Source organism: Ciconia boyciana, chromosome 9 (assembly GCF_034638445.1).
Source record: "Ciconia boyciana chromosome 9, ASM3463844v1, whole genome shotgun sequence".
NCBI classification, from domain to species: Eukaryota; Metazoa; Chordata; class Aves; order Ciconiiformes; family Ciconiidae; genus Ciconia; species Ciconia boyciana.
The window spans coordinates 28,823,908-28,840,871 of record NC_132942.1 but is presented as its reverse complement, the minus strand read 5'-3'; the positions used below and the strand labels follow the sequence as shown (position 1 = coordinate 28,840,871).

Here is a 16,964-nt window from a genome sequence, read left to right as displayed (position 1 = left end):
TTAGGCCATTTTAAATGTACCCAAATCAGGACTGTCTTGATCAAATTGGGCAGTTGGCAATCCTAAAATAGGCACTCTTGTCTTGTTCTGGACATGCAAGGCTGCTCTGGGAATTGTTTGTTTGCATTAGTTCAGGATTTGAGTTGGGGGGGAACTGTTTTACGTATTATTTACATTGTTTGCAGAAGTGACTTAATGCCAGTTAATTTAAAAATGATATGTTCAGTGAAAGATCTCATTAACTGCTGCAAATTGTCATCCTTCAAACTGTTAATGATGATATAAATTAATAACCGCTTGAGAGAAGATGGAAACTGAAACACAAGGAGAACCTTTGCTTGCATATAGAACCTGTCAGCTGTCATTATTGGTCTCACACCAGAAATGATGAGGTCCCAGATTGCTGCAGTCTGCAGTACCGTCAGAGTCTGCTGAGACTCTACCCATCTCGCTCGAACTGCAAGACTGTAACTTAATTCTGGATGTGAACGCTGGGCCTGGATTAAGGATACTTTTGACTTCCCCGCTGCTATATTACAAAAGGTGTGCATTTTTCTTTCTGTGGACCCCAGAGTCACAAACACAAAGGATGGATTGGCCAGGAGAAGTGGTTGGCTAATGAACATAACCCTATGGCTGCATTTGCAGTTATTTTGGCACTAATGTGGTCTAGTAACAGATGCAACTGTAATTTGTGACTCATTTGCTACCCCATTACTGCTTAATGAAATCTAACATATCACATTAACAATACGGATAAACACTCATTCTTGATATGTGGCATTTGGCTGTTTTCATTACCACTGTAATTAACACTTGAAATATTATTTCAATAAATATTTAAGGTGCTTTAAAATGGGTCGTGGTAATCATGACATAGAGACAGAAAACATAAAGCAAATGTGTGTCTTCTAAGCTTGAATGTGCTCTAGGATTACACTCTTAAGGCATTATTTACAGGAATAAAATGGGCTTCTAGCTCAGCAGTGCTCAGGCCCAAAATCATAGCGAGAAAGCTACATTCATGTTAATGTAGAAACACTATAATTAAATACATTGTAATGCAGTAATTGCAAAGTTAGGTTCACGCTTTAATGCGAACACTAACACTTAATCATATTTTTATTCCTTGTTCAAGCACAAGGGTTCAGTGAAATCAGTATTATTATAGTACGTTTGAACCTCTCTTTACTTGACATATTTATGACATAGTAGTAATTATAAGCACTGGATCTTTTTTCCCCATCTAACAGAATAACTCTAGGACAGCTGTATAAATATATAACACAGCCAGATAATAATACAATATTTTACTTAGAAAAGTAGCATTCATCTTATTACTTATAGCTTACTACAAATGGGAGAGTAAACTGATGAATACCTCAACATTTTTTAAATGTGAATTTAATTCTCACAATATAACTTGTCCAAATATGTATATATCTTTTTTTAAAAACATATAACAAACCTAAGATTGAGGATAAAATAGATGTATTCTAGGAAGAAAGCCAGCCCCTTAGTGAAGTAGTCTTAAATCCAAATCACTGGGCTATTCAAGTCTGTAAAAAGAGCCTGAATAGTATGCAATTTGGGATTGCAGAAAGGTGCTGTTATGACCAAAAGATGGTATAACATTTGCGGGATTTATCTTACCAATCACATTTTTTAAAGTTATTAACTTTTCAAATATTTATATCTTACACATTTTTAAAAAAACTGTGTGCATGGTTAAATGCCATCTGTACTGAAATGTTCAAAACATTTGTTCCTTTTGATAAAAATGCAAATCTGGAGAACTGTTGTATCAACATATAACAGCCAATGTCTGACACGGTGAATTATCACAGCTGGAATTAAATTGTCTCTGAACAGCTGCTGGCAGCAGAGCTTTCATCAATGTTTGATTCAAATGTAGGAAAGAAATTCTACAGAAAGAAACATCATGTTGTCATTACAGATGGGGTTTGTGTTCATTATCACAAATAACACTGGAGCTAGTGCCAAATAATATTCCCTTATCTAAGCAGTCTTGCTGGGTAAAAAGAGATGGCCACCATTGTATAAATGATTCATAAAATATGACTCTTAATTCTAACCTTCCTATTTATTGTTACACCTTTCTGCTTATTTTCTGTGAGATCACTTTTTAAAAAGTGCACAAGAATACCTGTGACTGAATCACCACTTACAACCTGTAAAATCAAGGCTGCCCAGTTTTCTAGCCTTTCCTCATGTTGGAAATATCATTTATGGCATGCACCCTATATAAATACTTAGTTCTTGTTCTCCATATTGCTATGCACATTACTAGACAGTGCATCTTGCACTCTCCATCCTTCCCTTTGGAATAAGAGCTGTTGGTTTTTAGTGATGAGCAAAAGGTGTTTCTGTCTGGAGCTGGGGTCAGTATTAACATGTTGATAGTCTATTAACTGGCTGTAAGGCCGCACCACTGTAACAAATATATGGAGACTGTAGTTGCCATACCTTTCTCTTGTTTCCATTCTCAAAGGCAGTGGTCAAATACATCACCTCCAGAGCCCAGCCAGCCTCCACCAGCCTGACCCCTGGGTTGTTCTTGATCCTGGTCAGAAGTTTCCTTCATGCAGCACATACGTTTCAGGCAACAAAGTTGGTTTTGGTTTTCTAACTTATATGAGTATTAAGAACCCAAATTAAAGTGTTTGTATCTATAACAGAAATTAGCCATTAGCTAGTAATGACTATTACCAAGCTTGCTTTCAAAGTGTACACCTACTGTGCTTTTTATTTGTTTCCTTCTGTTTATAATTTTTTTCATACATAAAGCAGATTTGTTTCTATTGACATGCTATGTAAGTAACAGCCTTATGGACAGCTAAATTGACTAGTAATAGAGAGCTGTCAGGTTATTTTCTTTCTCATTAAGGTCTTTATTTTGTGCTCCATAAAACACACAGAAATTCGGCACTTCACTCTTCATCCATTCAAAGTCTGTTAAATTATCACAGCAAACAGCAGAATATGAGCATAGATAAAAAAGAAAAACATCTACCTCATTTGCAGCAAGAAATGCATTATTTGCTTCTGCCATGTTCATGTAGTTGTTATTGTTTCCAAACTGGAAGAAAAATAAATATTTGGATTTTAATGCATGCCACGATAAACTTTGCTTTACCCCATCACTGGCATAGAAAAAGTTGAAAAAAACCCAACAAAAACAAAACAACAAACAGATAAGATGTAATTTTGCAGATGTTCTTTGAAGTCAGAACTAGATTGCATTCAACATTATTATTATTACATACTCTGCATCTCCAGATCTGTACATCGAAGATACCCGAGTGTATCTGTTCAACTTTCTTTGTCCATGTAGTAATGCCACCCCACAGACCTAGAGGTGACTTTGGAAATTAAGTGTCCATTAGAAAGAGACTATTCTCCAGAAAAGACATTTCAACTCTACTACATCCTTCCTGACACACATTATAATATTTCTGCAGATGATCCTGATCCGGACGATTGCTGCAGCTAGAAGTAGCTGCTATATTACTATGCCAAGTAGACCTGGTTTTAAAGAGATGAAGGTCAATAAGGGGAAGAATGAGAATCTGCAGCGTTCTTAAAGTCCCATTCTTTCCACAAAATTAAAAAGCCAAACATTCCCCCTTTGTCTATCCTTCATTCCACTTGAGCTCCCACGCCCCCAGCAAACATTAACATCAGAAGATTTTGGAAATCAGAGAAACTGTATCACACTGAGACCTTGAGATCTACCCAAGGTGGAGTGGGCCAAGTGCCCACTTTGCTCCCACTGAGGTGCAACTCCTCTCACACATGAGCGATCTGAAAGGATCCTCTAGGATGCCATAGAGCCATTTCCTCCAAATTCTGCAGTATGAACATTTGTTGAAGAAGATAAGTACTTTTTGTTTTACAGACTGAGCATAGAAAAGAAAGATATTATCAGCATTTGGTTAACTGGCACTTAGCATGCCTTATTCCCTTAAACGGCACTTCCAAAAAACAGGTAGTCTGGTAACTATTTCTGCATGTGTTCCTGGAGCAGGCAGACGTCTAGAGTCTTTGCTTCAAGGAACAGATACCACGCATGTCATGCAGCTACCACTAAAACACTAAATCACAGGCTTTCACATTTTCACATTTCTATTATCAGGCACAATGCACACTGCAAAGTAAGAGTATCAAATGAGGGAAAAGTCCCTGTGCTGTCCCTACAATGCGCTGCCACATCACTGCTGCTGAAGCCACACTAAGCATTCTTCCTTTAACTCCCATTTTTGAGTTCTGTAAAGCAAATTTTTTCAGGAAGGCTTTGTTTTATCCTGCCAGATCTTCGTGGACCTGCCCCCCCTCCCCCCCCCGCCCCCACAACCACAACAGCAAAACACCACCACCACCAGCATAAGCTCTGCAACAAGTGCATGAGGATGGGTAACCATGCGCTTGCACAGATTTTTCTTTCCAAGCAAGAAACTCTGTTGTGCTTTCAGAGCAGCTGAGCCTGTCCTGAAAGGAAAACCACTTTGCTCCAGGTCAATTCGCTACTGCAGTACTTGGCGCCTGACTGCTTTTAGCAGGGATGTGTTTCAGACCCTGACTCCCTCTAGTTCCTCCAGCATCCCAGAGCAGTGGAGGGGCCAGAGTGATCCTCTCAAGAAAGGCTCTTTCCCTGAAAACTCCAAAGTCTATTTCTGAAAATAAGACCAAAAGTTAAAAGGAGGAAGAAAAAAGAAGAGGAGGAAACTATAGTGACAGAGGATGAAAAAAGGAAGATGGACACAAAGAATTGGAGCCTTGTGTACCTGATTAATTGTCTGATTGACAAAACAGGATGTCAACAAAATCAGAAGACAATCATGGGGAGGAGGGAATATGAGATGAGATTCCTCATTCTGAAGTATGAAATTCCATTTGTGTACGTAACATGCTGAATCTTTCAACCTATAACACATGTTAAGCAACAGAGGCCTTAACACAATATGTAGGCTGCCTCATAGCTATTAAAACTCTGTTATCCCCAGCTATGCAGATACTCAAGTAATGTCATCCATTTTTTAAAAGCCCAGATGTCACCCATTTTTGGAGATTAAAAAATTTAAATAAAATTGCACATTAAAATTACTGTTTTGGCACATAAGGATGTGTGTGTGGATTTGTTGCACAAAGACATAGTACACAGCTCAACAGTGAGATCAACAGGATAGTTTTTTTCACATCAGTTAGTGGCAAACTAAGAAGGATTTACATGAAAAACTCAAATGGCTCCAATAGAGCTGTTCTTTCTACAGTAACAAAAAAAAAGAAAAATGAAATCAGGTGTTCAAATTATACCTAAGTGCAAAGGTACAATAGCCAAGCATAGCTCTAAGATGGATAAATAAGTGGGAACAAACCCTATCCTATTTTAATGAGCTTAGCATCCTAGGGGCTCCAGTGCCTGAAAATGGAAATGTAGCTGATTTTTACCTTGAGGATTAAAATTCTACATTGTTTTGATCTACATATATTCCTCACACCACAGCTACTGCTGTTCTGATTGCCAAGTGGTTTTCTTCCTTTTTGTTTTATTGAAGTAAAACAAAGGGGAAAGTGACAACAAAATTTTCCATTTTATAAAGACTGTGGAAGCAAATGATGTAACGAGGAATGTCAAAACTAAAAGTTACAAGTACGTATGCTTAGATTCATTCTGTTCTTGGGCTACAATATTTAAGATCCTATTGTGTATGACTCAGGCACTGACGTAAGAACTTGGCATATTTAGGCTTTTGTTAGTATGGATCATAACTAATATTATTTAAATGTATTTTTTGTCTCTGAATTAGAAATCCATTGAAGGCACACAACAATTATCAGTGAGTACTTCTAAGATTAAACTTCCTTATTATCTAATGGTACCTATAACAACAAAGGAAAATAAAATGGTTATTATCTTAAGGACCCAAACAATTCAAAAAACAAATTAAGCTTAGAGTGAAATAAGAACTGGGTTAGAAATCCTCTTCTGAACAGTTAGTCTGCGAATGTAATTACTGAAGAAACTACAGCTAATCAGCTGTGAATTGTATCCATTAATTAGTATTTGCCCTGGAGAAATGAGAAAAATCAGTAACAATGTTAACACTGCAATGCACTGATGAGTACTGAAACACAGGGCCCTCAGCATTTAGTCAAGCAGGTGGCTCCAATGGTCCAAGTAATTTAAAAAGCTCTCACCTGAAGTGCAGAGCTGGAATTACAAAGCACTTCTTGCATATCTTTGTATCTATATAAGGCTATAATTAATGGCTTTTAATTTAGAAACACTTTGTGATCAGCTGGGAACAGTTATAAATCATTCTAAATAGAACAAGGGGTTCTTGTCTATTTTAGTAAAATAATTTGGGAAAGATGTTTTTTGTGAAATGACTCTTGATGCAGTCAACATTTTTCTCCATTTATTTTCTAAAGGACCCCTTGCTCAGACCCCTCATAAACGTCTCGGAGCATTCCTATAGTGGACAGCAGGCATTCAAATTAAAGGCAAGATCCAGCAATTTGGTCTGCCCAGGTACACTCCTGTGGGGTCCCACCTGTTGGATTTCCCTAGGACAGAAAGAGAGTAAGATGCAGCACCTAGTCCAGCTATCTTTTTGTTCTGTGCTGCCATCAGGACGCTTTGCAAATTACTTAGCCATAGCAATTAGCAAGGTTTTGCATCGACTTTTGCATCTAAAGATCTCAGAGCACCCTCGCTCTGTAACTACGAAAGAATAAAATCTTTTCAGCTTCCTTTGGCAACACATACCATTGCATTACAGACTACTACTTGCTTCCTTTGATTTCAGGAGTTCAAACTCCATCTTAAGTTTTGATACACATATTAAGCATGAGGACCACAACTTACTGCAACAGCAAACCAACGGAAACCACACACATATGCTGATTTCATGAAATGGATTGCAAACAAACAAAACCTCTTCTGAACTTATTGTGAATCACAGCTTTCATTCTTCATGCAAATCATTGCATTAAAACTATGACAGTTCAGTCCTCTACTCTTTTATGTTGCAAGGGCACTTGAATCTTGGCCCTACTGAAATCCGTAAGAACCGACATGAATACTGTAATGAGAGACTGGATGTTTTCTTACTAATACCTTGTATAAAGAATGTCAAGAAAATTGATTATTTCCAAAATAGCTTGTTGAAGCTCTTCTCTTAGCTTTGACTACCAAACCTGCAGCCCAACATCTAGCCTTATTCCTCTTTTCTAGGAAGAGTGTATATTTGCAAAGCTAAGGGAAAATTCATGCCCTCTATTCCTTCCCCAATGCATGTCCTAATGAAGACCAAACCAATTCCTGCCCAGGACTGGGGAGATAAAAACTGTATCACTGCCCCACTTCTACAAACTGCACATTTTCATAGACGAACCTCCTAGGCCAGACCTTACGATACCTGTATGCGAATCAAGGGATTAGCCACTTTGCATCAGCACAGCACAATGCTACTTGGGTTTTCAAGCTACCCTTTGCACTCACCAGTAAACATTGGTTGGTTATGAAAGCTGAGACTAATGAACGGTTGTTTTAAGAAAGAGCTCTGATATGACGAACGTCACAGAAAACCTTTGCCGTTCAGGATAAAAAACAGTGATTAAATGCCCACAGAGTCTGAATTCCTACTGAAAAAATCTTCAGAAAATATCATAAGGTTAAATAGTGGTTACTGTCTGGGCTCCTTCTTTTGCAACTGTGATGAGTCAAAAGCCACAGCAAGAAATAAAACAAGCAAAAGAGAATGTTACACCACAAAACCATAATATTAAAAAAAGCATAAATTGTAAAGCCAATAATTGATTTTGAAGGTGTTTGAACACACAGAATAACATTTTGAACCTATAAAAGGTAATGGGAATTTTGCTACTGATTCTAATGGATAAATTATTTTACTTACAACATTCAGTCATTAGTATTTATTACAACTTTCTACATTTCTGTCTTTAAATCAACTCAATTGTGGTGCAACTCTAATCTGAAAAACATTAGAAGTCACACCCACTATTCATTTCCCAAAAAGTACAAATACAGAAATACATAAGTCACTTAAAACCAGACATAGAGGAGCCAGACCTTTATCTGAGCATTTCAATGGAGCAAAAATGATTTTTTAAAATACTAGTATTTTTATGCTCAAAAGTAAAATTAGATTCATCAGGCAAATACATTAGTTTTTCTAAATAATTCTTTTTATAATATTGCTGCTTAATTTAATAGTGCAACCACAAGGAAGAAGAAACCATTGGAAGGGTTATTATTCCAGCGGAGAATACCACCAAAACCATGGAATGTGAATAAATGTCCCAAATGAAAAATTCAAACAAAATATATCCAGAACAGGAATGAGACACATTTTATCATCTTCTCATAACTGGATTAGTTACATTTTGCTTAAAATGAATGATTGCAATTCTGTACTCAAAGACTACGTACCATATATCTGAGAATAAATAAAAAAATTAATAGAGTTATTACAGAATCCACTCCTCCCCCTTTTTTTTAATTAAAGAAAGCCCTATCCCAACCCTTACTGCAAAACAGAATTCAGACTTAGCTATCATGACACTAACAGTCCTTTCAAAATTATTAGTTAATACACATTTAAAGTTTCTCGGGACAGTATCTCCAGACAAAATTCTCACTGGCTTGATGTTGAACTACTGCCTGCAGAACTAGCTCTGAGCTAGTTCTGTCACAGCACTACATATCTGCTTGCATATGTATTTTAGATAGTTACATATCCAAATTCTATCATTTCTGATGCCAATTTATTGCTTATGGAAAATGGCAGCCTCAACTGATCACACTTCCAGTATTTCTGCAATAAAATTAGAAGCCATATTTTTTAAAATATGGCCATTAATAAAATCATTCTTTTATGGTGTGAGCATGCTCATATTTTTTATATAGAGTAATATCTACTTGCACAAATATATATCATGGCAAGGATCTCAGTTCTATCTTCATATTTGGCAAATTAATTCCTCTGAGGTTACGCTATCCTTATGAGTAAAAAGAAAGATAACGATCCCAAAAGATGTAATTACAGACCAAAACTAAATTACTTTGCAGGTCTAAGTACTGTATCTTAATAATTTCACCGGAGAACATCTTCACTGCATTTGGGCAGATTTGATTTTGCTGCCTGACCAATAATTACAGCTCTGGCAAATACAATGTCTGATAAGGACATCAATTAAGAATGAGCATTGTGTTATTTAAAAAAGAAAAAATTCATCATGTTCACAGCCTGTCTGATTGAATGAAATGCCAAATTAAATTAATGGAGATTGCTAAGTCTAGCTGGCTGGTGGGGAACCATGCAGAAAGTGGGACAGCATAGACAATAAACTGTCTGTAATTAAAAGATGAGAAGCTGGACTAATGCTACTTCAGCCTGATTACTCCAAACAAAACAATATACACTAAAATTATTCTGGCAACAGTAGAAGGAGTAAGAGGAGGGTCGGGAGAGGGAGCTTTTTTTTTTTTTTTTAATAGTATCAACTATCCCCACCTATGAACAGCAGTGTCCTCACCAGATGTTATTAAACTGAATATTGTTTTTTTCTCATCAGGAAACACAATTTATTTTCTCAATGAACGTAAAAATAACAGATGAGAATTCTCCAATAATTTCTGTTCTAGATGGATGTCCAGCTAATCTCTGTAGAGGCTTTACTTTTAAGTATGGTGTGTTCATAGCAGGAGCAGAGTGTTCTTTTCTGGAAGAGCAAGTCCTTCATGACAGTTTCAATACTTCACAAGCAGCAGGTGGTATTCATGTTATTTTATAAAATACAAGTATTCTTTTTATTTTTGCTACTAGAAACAATGAGGCAGATTTTAGTAGCTGGTTCACAGATGCAATACCACTAAAGTTGTTAGGGTTTTATATCGTTACAAGTGAATGAAGCATCTTTTAAAACCTGAATTTTAAAACCTTGTAAATAAAGAAGTAATTTTATCTCAGAATGAATGCAAAAATGCTATCCTCAGATTTTGACACTACATAGCTACCCGTAGAAATTTTTGTACTCCTCTGGCAGGATGCTAACATTTTGGAAGAAATAGCACGTGCTGCCAGATGCAAGACGTATTATTTACCATAGACAACATGCAGCTATTGGAAGTTAAGGGTTGATTCACCGAGTATAAAGGAGATGGAGAATTGGACCAGATGCAGTCAAAAGGCTGTCCATTTGGGTCAGCCTTTGACCAAATGTCAGGAAGCAGATAATATATCCCAGTTACATCAAAGATCAAAGCTCTATGTGCGTGTGTGCAGAAGGGTATGGACACATGCACAGAGACAATGCTTTTGTCAGTAAAAGATACAATTTTTGAAGGATTTCATGAAGTACTGGACGACTAGGTAACATGTATTACATATGCCTCATTTATACTTGAGCCTTTCCATTCATATTCTTACAGCAAATTTATGATTACTGATTATTATAGGATAGTACAATAGAAATCAGCTTTCTGAGACAGATTACAGTATTCTTATTTTCAGTAGACAATATCTTCTGGAAGCAGGTTCATTTCCTGCTAGGTTCTGCCTACAAATTTTCTAGAAAAGATCTTCACGTACCTGTGAAAAACCACCCGGGAAGTGTTAGCCTTGGTGACTTCAGCCACCAGAACTTACTACACGACAGTTATTTCTCTCAGTTTCTTCCACATCAGGATTCTCTAACACACCATATCAGGATCCCGCAATAATCAGGAGGAAATGCAGGCCCCGTTGAAAACAAAAGGAGTTCCTATAGGGGATTTCACACCAGAAAGTTCAATTTGCTTAAGAACACATTGCTGATGAGCAACTAGCCACAGCCACAACAGACAGGAACACAAAATGTTAAAATAAATGTATCTAAGTACCCAGTTTTGCAGTCACATCCCCAATGCTGAATTTTAGGCAAATGAATAATCTCATTAGTGGTTCATTAATTATTGAATCTGTGCATAAGTATCTGTTCAACCATACGTTTGACAGTCTTTTGATATTTAAAAGCCTTTAATTCAGGGGACCATTTAGATTCCAATTTTTGAGTCTTAAACATCTGCCACACTAATTGTTATATATATGTTTATATATGTATGTCTATGCACGTATGTATGTATATACACATTCTCTACTTTTTGCTTAGAGCCAAAAAAATCTCAGTGGGATAAAATACTTGAGCAAGAACCTAAAGAAAAATAGACATTTCTATTTTATTCATATATCCTCAAATCTCCATCAGACACACTGTTTGCAGATAGTACAGATTTAAAAGTTTTAGGAAAGCAATTAGAATGAAAACATTTGAAGTTACTTTAAAAGCTTTCAGCCAACAAATAAAAACTTCGACAATAACAATAAAAAGCACTGACTTAATCTCTCAAATTCCAGCCAAACTCTTTAATATGAACTCCTTCAGTGAATTCCATGGCCAAAAGCAGCAACTGAATGATATTTTGCCAAGTGTGATACTGTGCAAGTCTTAGGAACAGTAATGAAAGGAATATTTAATGGTCTCATGTTAGACATTTTCAGATCTCTTAAGGATACAGTCTATAAACGTTTTTATAAGCAAGAAGTAACTTTGTATGAATATGCACACTATTAGTATTCTGTTGACTGACAGTTAAGGCAATTCAATATATGCCAGATTTTTAATGCTACTTACTCCATATTTAAATGCATAAATATTAAAAGGTGGTCCAAACTGCAGTCCTGGTCCCAATATTTATACAGAATTAAGGTGTTATAAAATTAGTCTGAATCTTGAAAGTTCTCTCCAAGACAAACATACCAAATATTTTGCTGTCACGTGTTCGAAGAGTTTCAATTTACCATTTTGGCTCTTTGTAGACAAGAATGGATTTTTCATTCTGCCCACATTGCCTTCAAAGGTAGTAAAATGGAGAATCAAACATGGATTCTGGGTATATCTCTGCATCCACCTACATAAACTAAGACTACTTTTCCTCTGTACAAGGCTAATACAAATATCAAACTTAGACCAACCCACTAAGTTTCACAGAAAAAAGACTTCACAAGATCTACAGATGTTACTTCAAAGAGTTCTGAAGTACATTCACTATCATCACACCCTGTTGTTGTCTGAAGCTTAAAATATGGGAAGAGACCAAATGTTAAGACAAACACATTCAGTAACAAAGCCAAGGAGAGGCCACTGTAGTTTAAGTATTTGTTTAAAAATATATGAATATTTAAAGAACATGTTTTCTTGCTTTGCTTTCTAACATAGAGATGTTTGTGGTGATGAACTATGAAATTATTTTCGTGATCACTCTCATGAGCACATACTTGTTGCTGGAATAAACCAGATTAGACATAAATGTAATGGAAGGAATATATTGCTAAAATGCAAAAAGAACTTACTTATATGGCTAGGTCTCTTCTTTATATATATTTTTCTACAACTGTGTACCAATTTGGATTCCACATGAGAAAGGTCTTCTCAAATATGCAATTTCACAGCATCCATCCAATGTATGTATTTTACGAGTTACTTTTCTCAAAACAGCTCAAATTATACATAAGATCTTATTTCTGATGACATCAGAGGACAGATGGCGGTTAAATTATGCTTTTTACCACAACTGCTCTAAAGAACTGAAGCAAGGGTAAAGCACAATTGCTCCCTTTCCATGGCCCTGTGAGAGGGTGGAAATGTCTCTATTCTCCATGACATTTACCAAATGGAAGAAGTTGAACAGCCTCTCAGAATAGCCTCAACACGTACATGTGGTACTGCAAAATAACTTGCAAGAAAGACCCAAACCAAATCTGTGGACCTGATTCTGGGGCTGCCCCTCCAATGTACCTTCCCACGCCCTCCAGGTTGTGATAGGAGCACCGATGCCAGCACCTGGTGACATGACTGGAGGCCGCTAGCTTGTGCCCCGTTCGGGGACAGGAGTCCTCCGGCACACATGGGACCTGGAAGCCAGTGAGGTCCTGAGAGAGAGCAGCACCATGCCCCCTCCTGCCCTAATGCACCAAGGTCACTATTAAGGGCCCTTCTTTAACTCCCCCTCAGCAGGGGTATAAGACAACTCTACACCTCTATTTGAGTATCCTTTTACCCCCAACAGTTTATTTTTAACTGCTGTAAGGGATATTTTTATAGGGTTTTTTTCGGAGGAAAATGCATAGAACTCTTCACCATATGAACATTTCTGTTTCACCTTCCTCTTTGAGGCATTAAGTTCATACAACCAAGGTGTTAATCATGTCTATCCCCCCATTTATTTTATATAAACTGTCTAAGCATTTCTTAATGTAATGACAGCATTTTATTCTTAGAATCCCAAGAAATAGTTTTATATCACTATATTCACGATTACTGTAACATTTTCTCACACAAATTTAAAGTGATGTGATTATACTGCAATTGGGCTGTAAGTAGCTTTTCTTAGAATCTTATATCAAATTTCACTCACTCCAGCAAAAATTGTAAATTCCATTCTAGACTGTGATTCAGCTCTACTACACTAGCAAATTATATCAAGTTTTAAATATAAAATTGATAGAGAAAGGGTGAAGCAGATGTATAATAATCATAATGGAGGATCAGTCAAGACACTTTCAGGCTAAAATCAGTACCTGCATAAAATCTTAAATATCTCAACTCTCAGTCAGGTTGATACCATGGGTTCCTGTGATTTTTTTCTGAAATTAAATACTTTCTACTCTAGAAATACTAATCATAATCAAATAGAAAGATAGCATTTTTTTAAAGTCTATATTAACTCTACTTCATTATATGCAAGGCTGTACACAGCAAGCCGTCTATTGCAAAGACAGCCTGTAGGATGTAACTCTGCTCTTATTACACACATATCCGAATGAGAAACAAAGAAAAGCCACCCAGAAATACACCAACTCGAGCACTAGAGTCAGTGATAGTTACCCTCAACCAAAGCTCTATGCTGCTGCATGCAATAAGCAATGCCCTTCTATGTGGGAAGAAGAGGAAAGCACAGATGAGGCTCAAGGATATCCTAACCTTGTAAGAACAGGGGTTGTACAAGAAAATGACTGACAGGCACAAGATTTGGGAATTTTCCTCAGGTGAAGACATTTTCCAATTTGGAAAAATTACGTGTGTCAATATAATATAGATTATAAATGCATTTTGGAAACAGGCACATAACACATCGCTTCCTCCTGTTTCTTTATCTTACATCAACCTTAAACCTGGAGCATTTCTCCACTATTTTTAGTTGGGGCTGGATTACAAATCCCACAGCAGGGAGGCCTCTGGAGAGTCTTCAGCAGCAACTAACTTTATTTAAACATGCGAGATTGAATTGGATGCAATGCTCTGCAATAACAGTAGAGGAGAATTAAATTTAAGAGTGGAATAATCCCTCATGCTAGTTTGTATTCCTAATTTATGCCACTGAGACTAATCAGGCTTAATTTATCTATCTTTAGCTTCCCACTGTTTCATTCCAACCTAAAGGCAACATTTTGGGCAGCAGAAACTTTATTTTGTAGGTGAGTAACCTACTTTAATTGCATTTTCATCCATTACTACGGTCTAGCATTTTCTTCACTTAATTGGGTCACTGTATTTCTTCTTGTAAGTGGGCACAGAAATTACTTCTGATATTGATTGCAGCCCCTGAGGTTCTGCCGAGAGTTGAGGACACATAAAGGGTACATGGCAAATTCCATTTATCACAAGTGAAATGAATAAAGTTTCACTCAAAACCTTCACTCCCAGTAATAAAAAAACCCCATGAAAATCCTAATGTTAAAGTACTGAAATCTCATATTAAGCAAATTAATGCCAGTTAAGAAAAATCAGGTTGCTCTGTTTATAATCCTATTTCAAATGCAACCTGACCAATAGCCTCACACTTGCAGGGCTGGAAATGTCTAGCACCATATGAAAGCCAGACCTCTCAAGTCTTCAGGTGATCTTCAGCGCTGATGTTTCAAAATATTAACAACTAATTAGCGTTAGAATTAAGTGCGTATTAGAAAGCACACCAGGCATCTCAGTAATGTAATTTCTCCTCATAATTTTCAGATGCCATAGAAAAAACAAGGGGTTTTAATATAAGACTAAAAATGGTAATAAAAGCTCTCTTGAATAGTCAAGTGCTATCCTTCATGTCTTGATGTAAGCAAGCCTGAGCTTTGATGCATGCAAATTCTTGAGTTTCTTTTCTTGAAGTATAAGAGACACCAGATCCTAGTGGCATTTCTGCTGCCAAGCTGTTCCACAGCTCACAACTCACACTCTGAAAATATTCTCCTAATTTAGTGGACTGAGACAATTCAGTGTCTTATGCTATTCACACCAAAGATGTGCAAGAAGTTGAATACTTCTTAGTTGAATTTAAAAGAATCAGATTTAGCTTTAGTATGAATTCAAACTAGATGTATGAATTAGCTGTAATCTCTTCATGAACTTTCTTTGTCTGAATGTTCAGAAACTATGCAAGATATTCCTAGGAATAGCTGTTAATTACAAGCCAGGTTAATAATTGGAGGTCAGATGGGAAAAGTCACAAACTTATATTCATGTAGCACTCTTAAGTTTTCCTTATCAGCTGATGGCATGATGGTGATGCTCTACAGAAACATTTCTTCAGGTGTCTCTGAGACAGTATTTTTGATACAGAAACCATTCTGATGGAACCAAATAATACTTTGTACCATAACCTTGTGCTTCTGGCAGGCAGATGCCTGCTGCAACTAGCTGCAAACTACTGGGAGTTCTCTCATTTTTATTTTATATCTTGAACCTTATCATTCCATCCCACTTTTAGAATAGAAAATTTCCCACAGATCAGAAATCTTTGCATCGTGGAAGTGAGACCTGGACTCAGCGCACTCTCAGAAAATCCTGTATATTTGGGCTTTTTTTTCCAAATACCCAGGGCTAAAGCTGTCTTATTACTGTATTATATTTTGGATAATAACTTTAGCCAAGATTTACGACACAGACAGGTTATTTCTGTGTGATATCAAAGTTGCATAAGAGTTGAGAACTACTAATCCCACATCCAGTTTTGGTGAGCAAGCGAAATGATGCAAAACCATGCGAGGGAGCATGAAACATGAAAATTGCTTTATATGTTCACAGTAAGAACAAATCACCAGAAATCCACGAGGCTGGTTGCTTCATTGTCTGCAAAACTGGGAAGATTTTGCTCTACCATAAAATTTCTCAGTCATTTTTTCTACCTGAACTGGGAGACACTGCACACTGTTAGTGTGAACACAACAAAGAAGGCAGGAATAGAGGAATAGCACGTGATGTTCTGGCAGCTCTCTTGCCACCAAAAGAGGAAAATACCAACCAAGGGTGGGGAAATAACTAATTGGTCACAGTAAAGACTAAATGGTATTCTAAATCATGACCGTCTCTTCATTTGTGTGAGCATCTAGAATCGCTTCTGATAATATTTTATTGTCCAGTGATTTTTAGACTTAAAAAACTCCAAATCCAAACCAAACCATCCTCAAGATAATGGTTTTGCCTGTCATTGCTTGCCTGATCTGCCCTGGAATTATTACAACAGTTCTCCAGTGTAAGAGATTTCCTTTGCTAATCAAAACAAGGTTGTGCAATGGTATTTTCAAAACTTGTTAAGAACAACATTAAAAATATATATGTATTTTAATGGGAGAACTGAGTTGTCAGATATGATATACATAGTCTGGTTTTGAGAGGAATAAAATGATATACGAGTGCTATAAAGTGATGTACAAGTGCTGGGTACTAGGAGGCAGAGAAAGGATGGAAGAAAGGCCCATAGAAAGGGATAGCAAGACAATGATTATCAGAGCAGGATAATAAAAATCAGTTTATCAGATAGATAAGGAAAAGATAAACTGGAAACTGGTAAGAGAAAAGGGATGGAAATAAACTTTGAGGAAAGATTA

The 16,964-nt window shown here is 36.7% G+C and overlaps 1 protein-coding gene across 6 annotated transcripts in view; it reads right to left on the bottom strand.

Moving 5' to 3' along the window:
• The window catches only part of TOX3 (TOX high mobility group box family member 3), a 78,815-nt gene that overhangs the window by 22,542 nt on the left and 39,309 nt on the right, over positions 1–16,964 (bottom strand). For 5 of the 6 annotated variants that reach the window (XM_072873108.1, XM_072873111.1, XM_072873109.1 and 2 more), the window contains one exon: positions 3,035–3,100. The exons of the other annotated variant lie outside the window; for it this stretch is intronic. In XM_072873108.1, the coding sequence (XP_072729209.1) occupies positions 3,035–3,100 (66 nt within the window). The remainder of the gene's footprint in view (positions 1–3,034; positions 3,101–16,964) is intronic. 6 annotated transcript variants of the gene reach the window in all.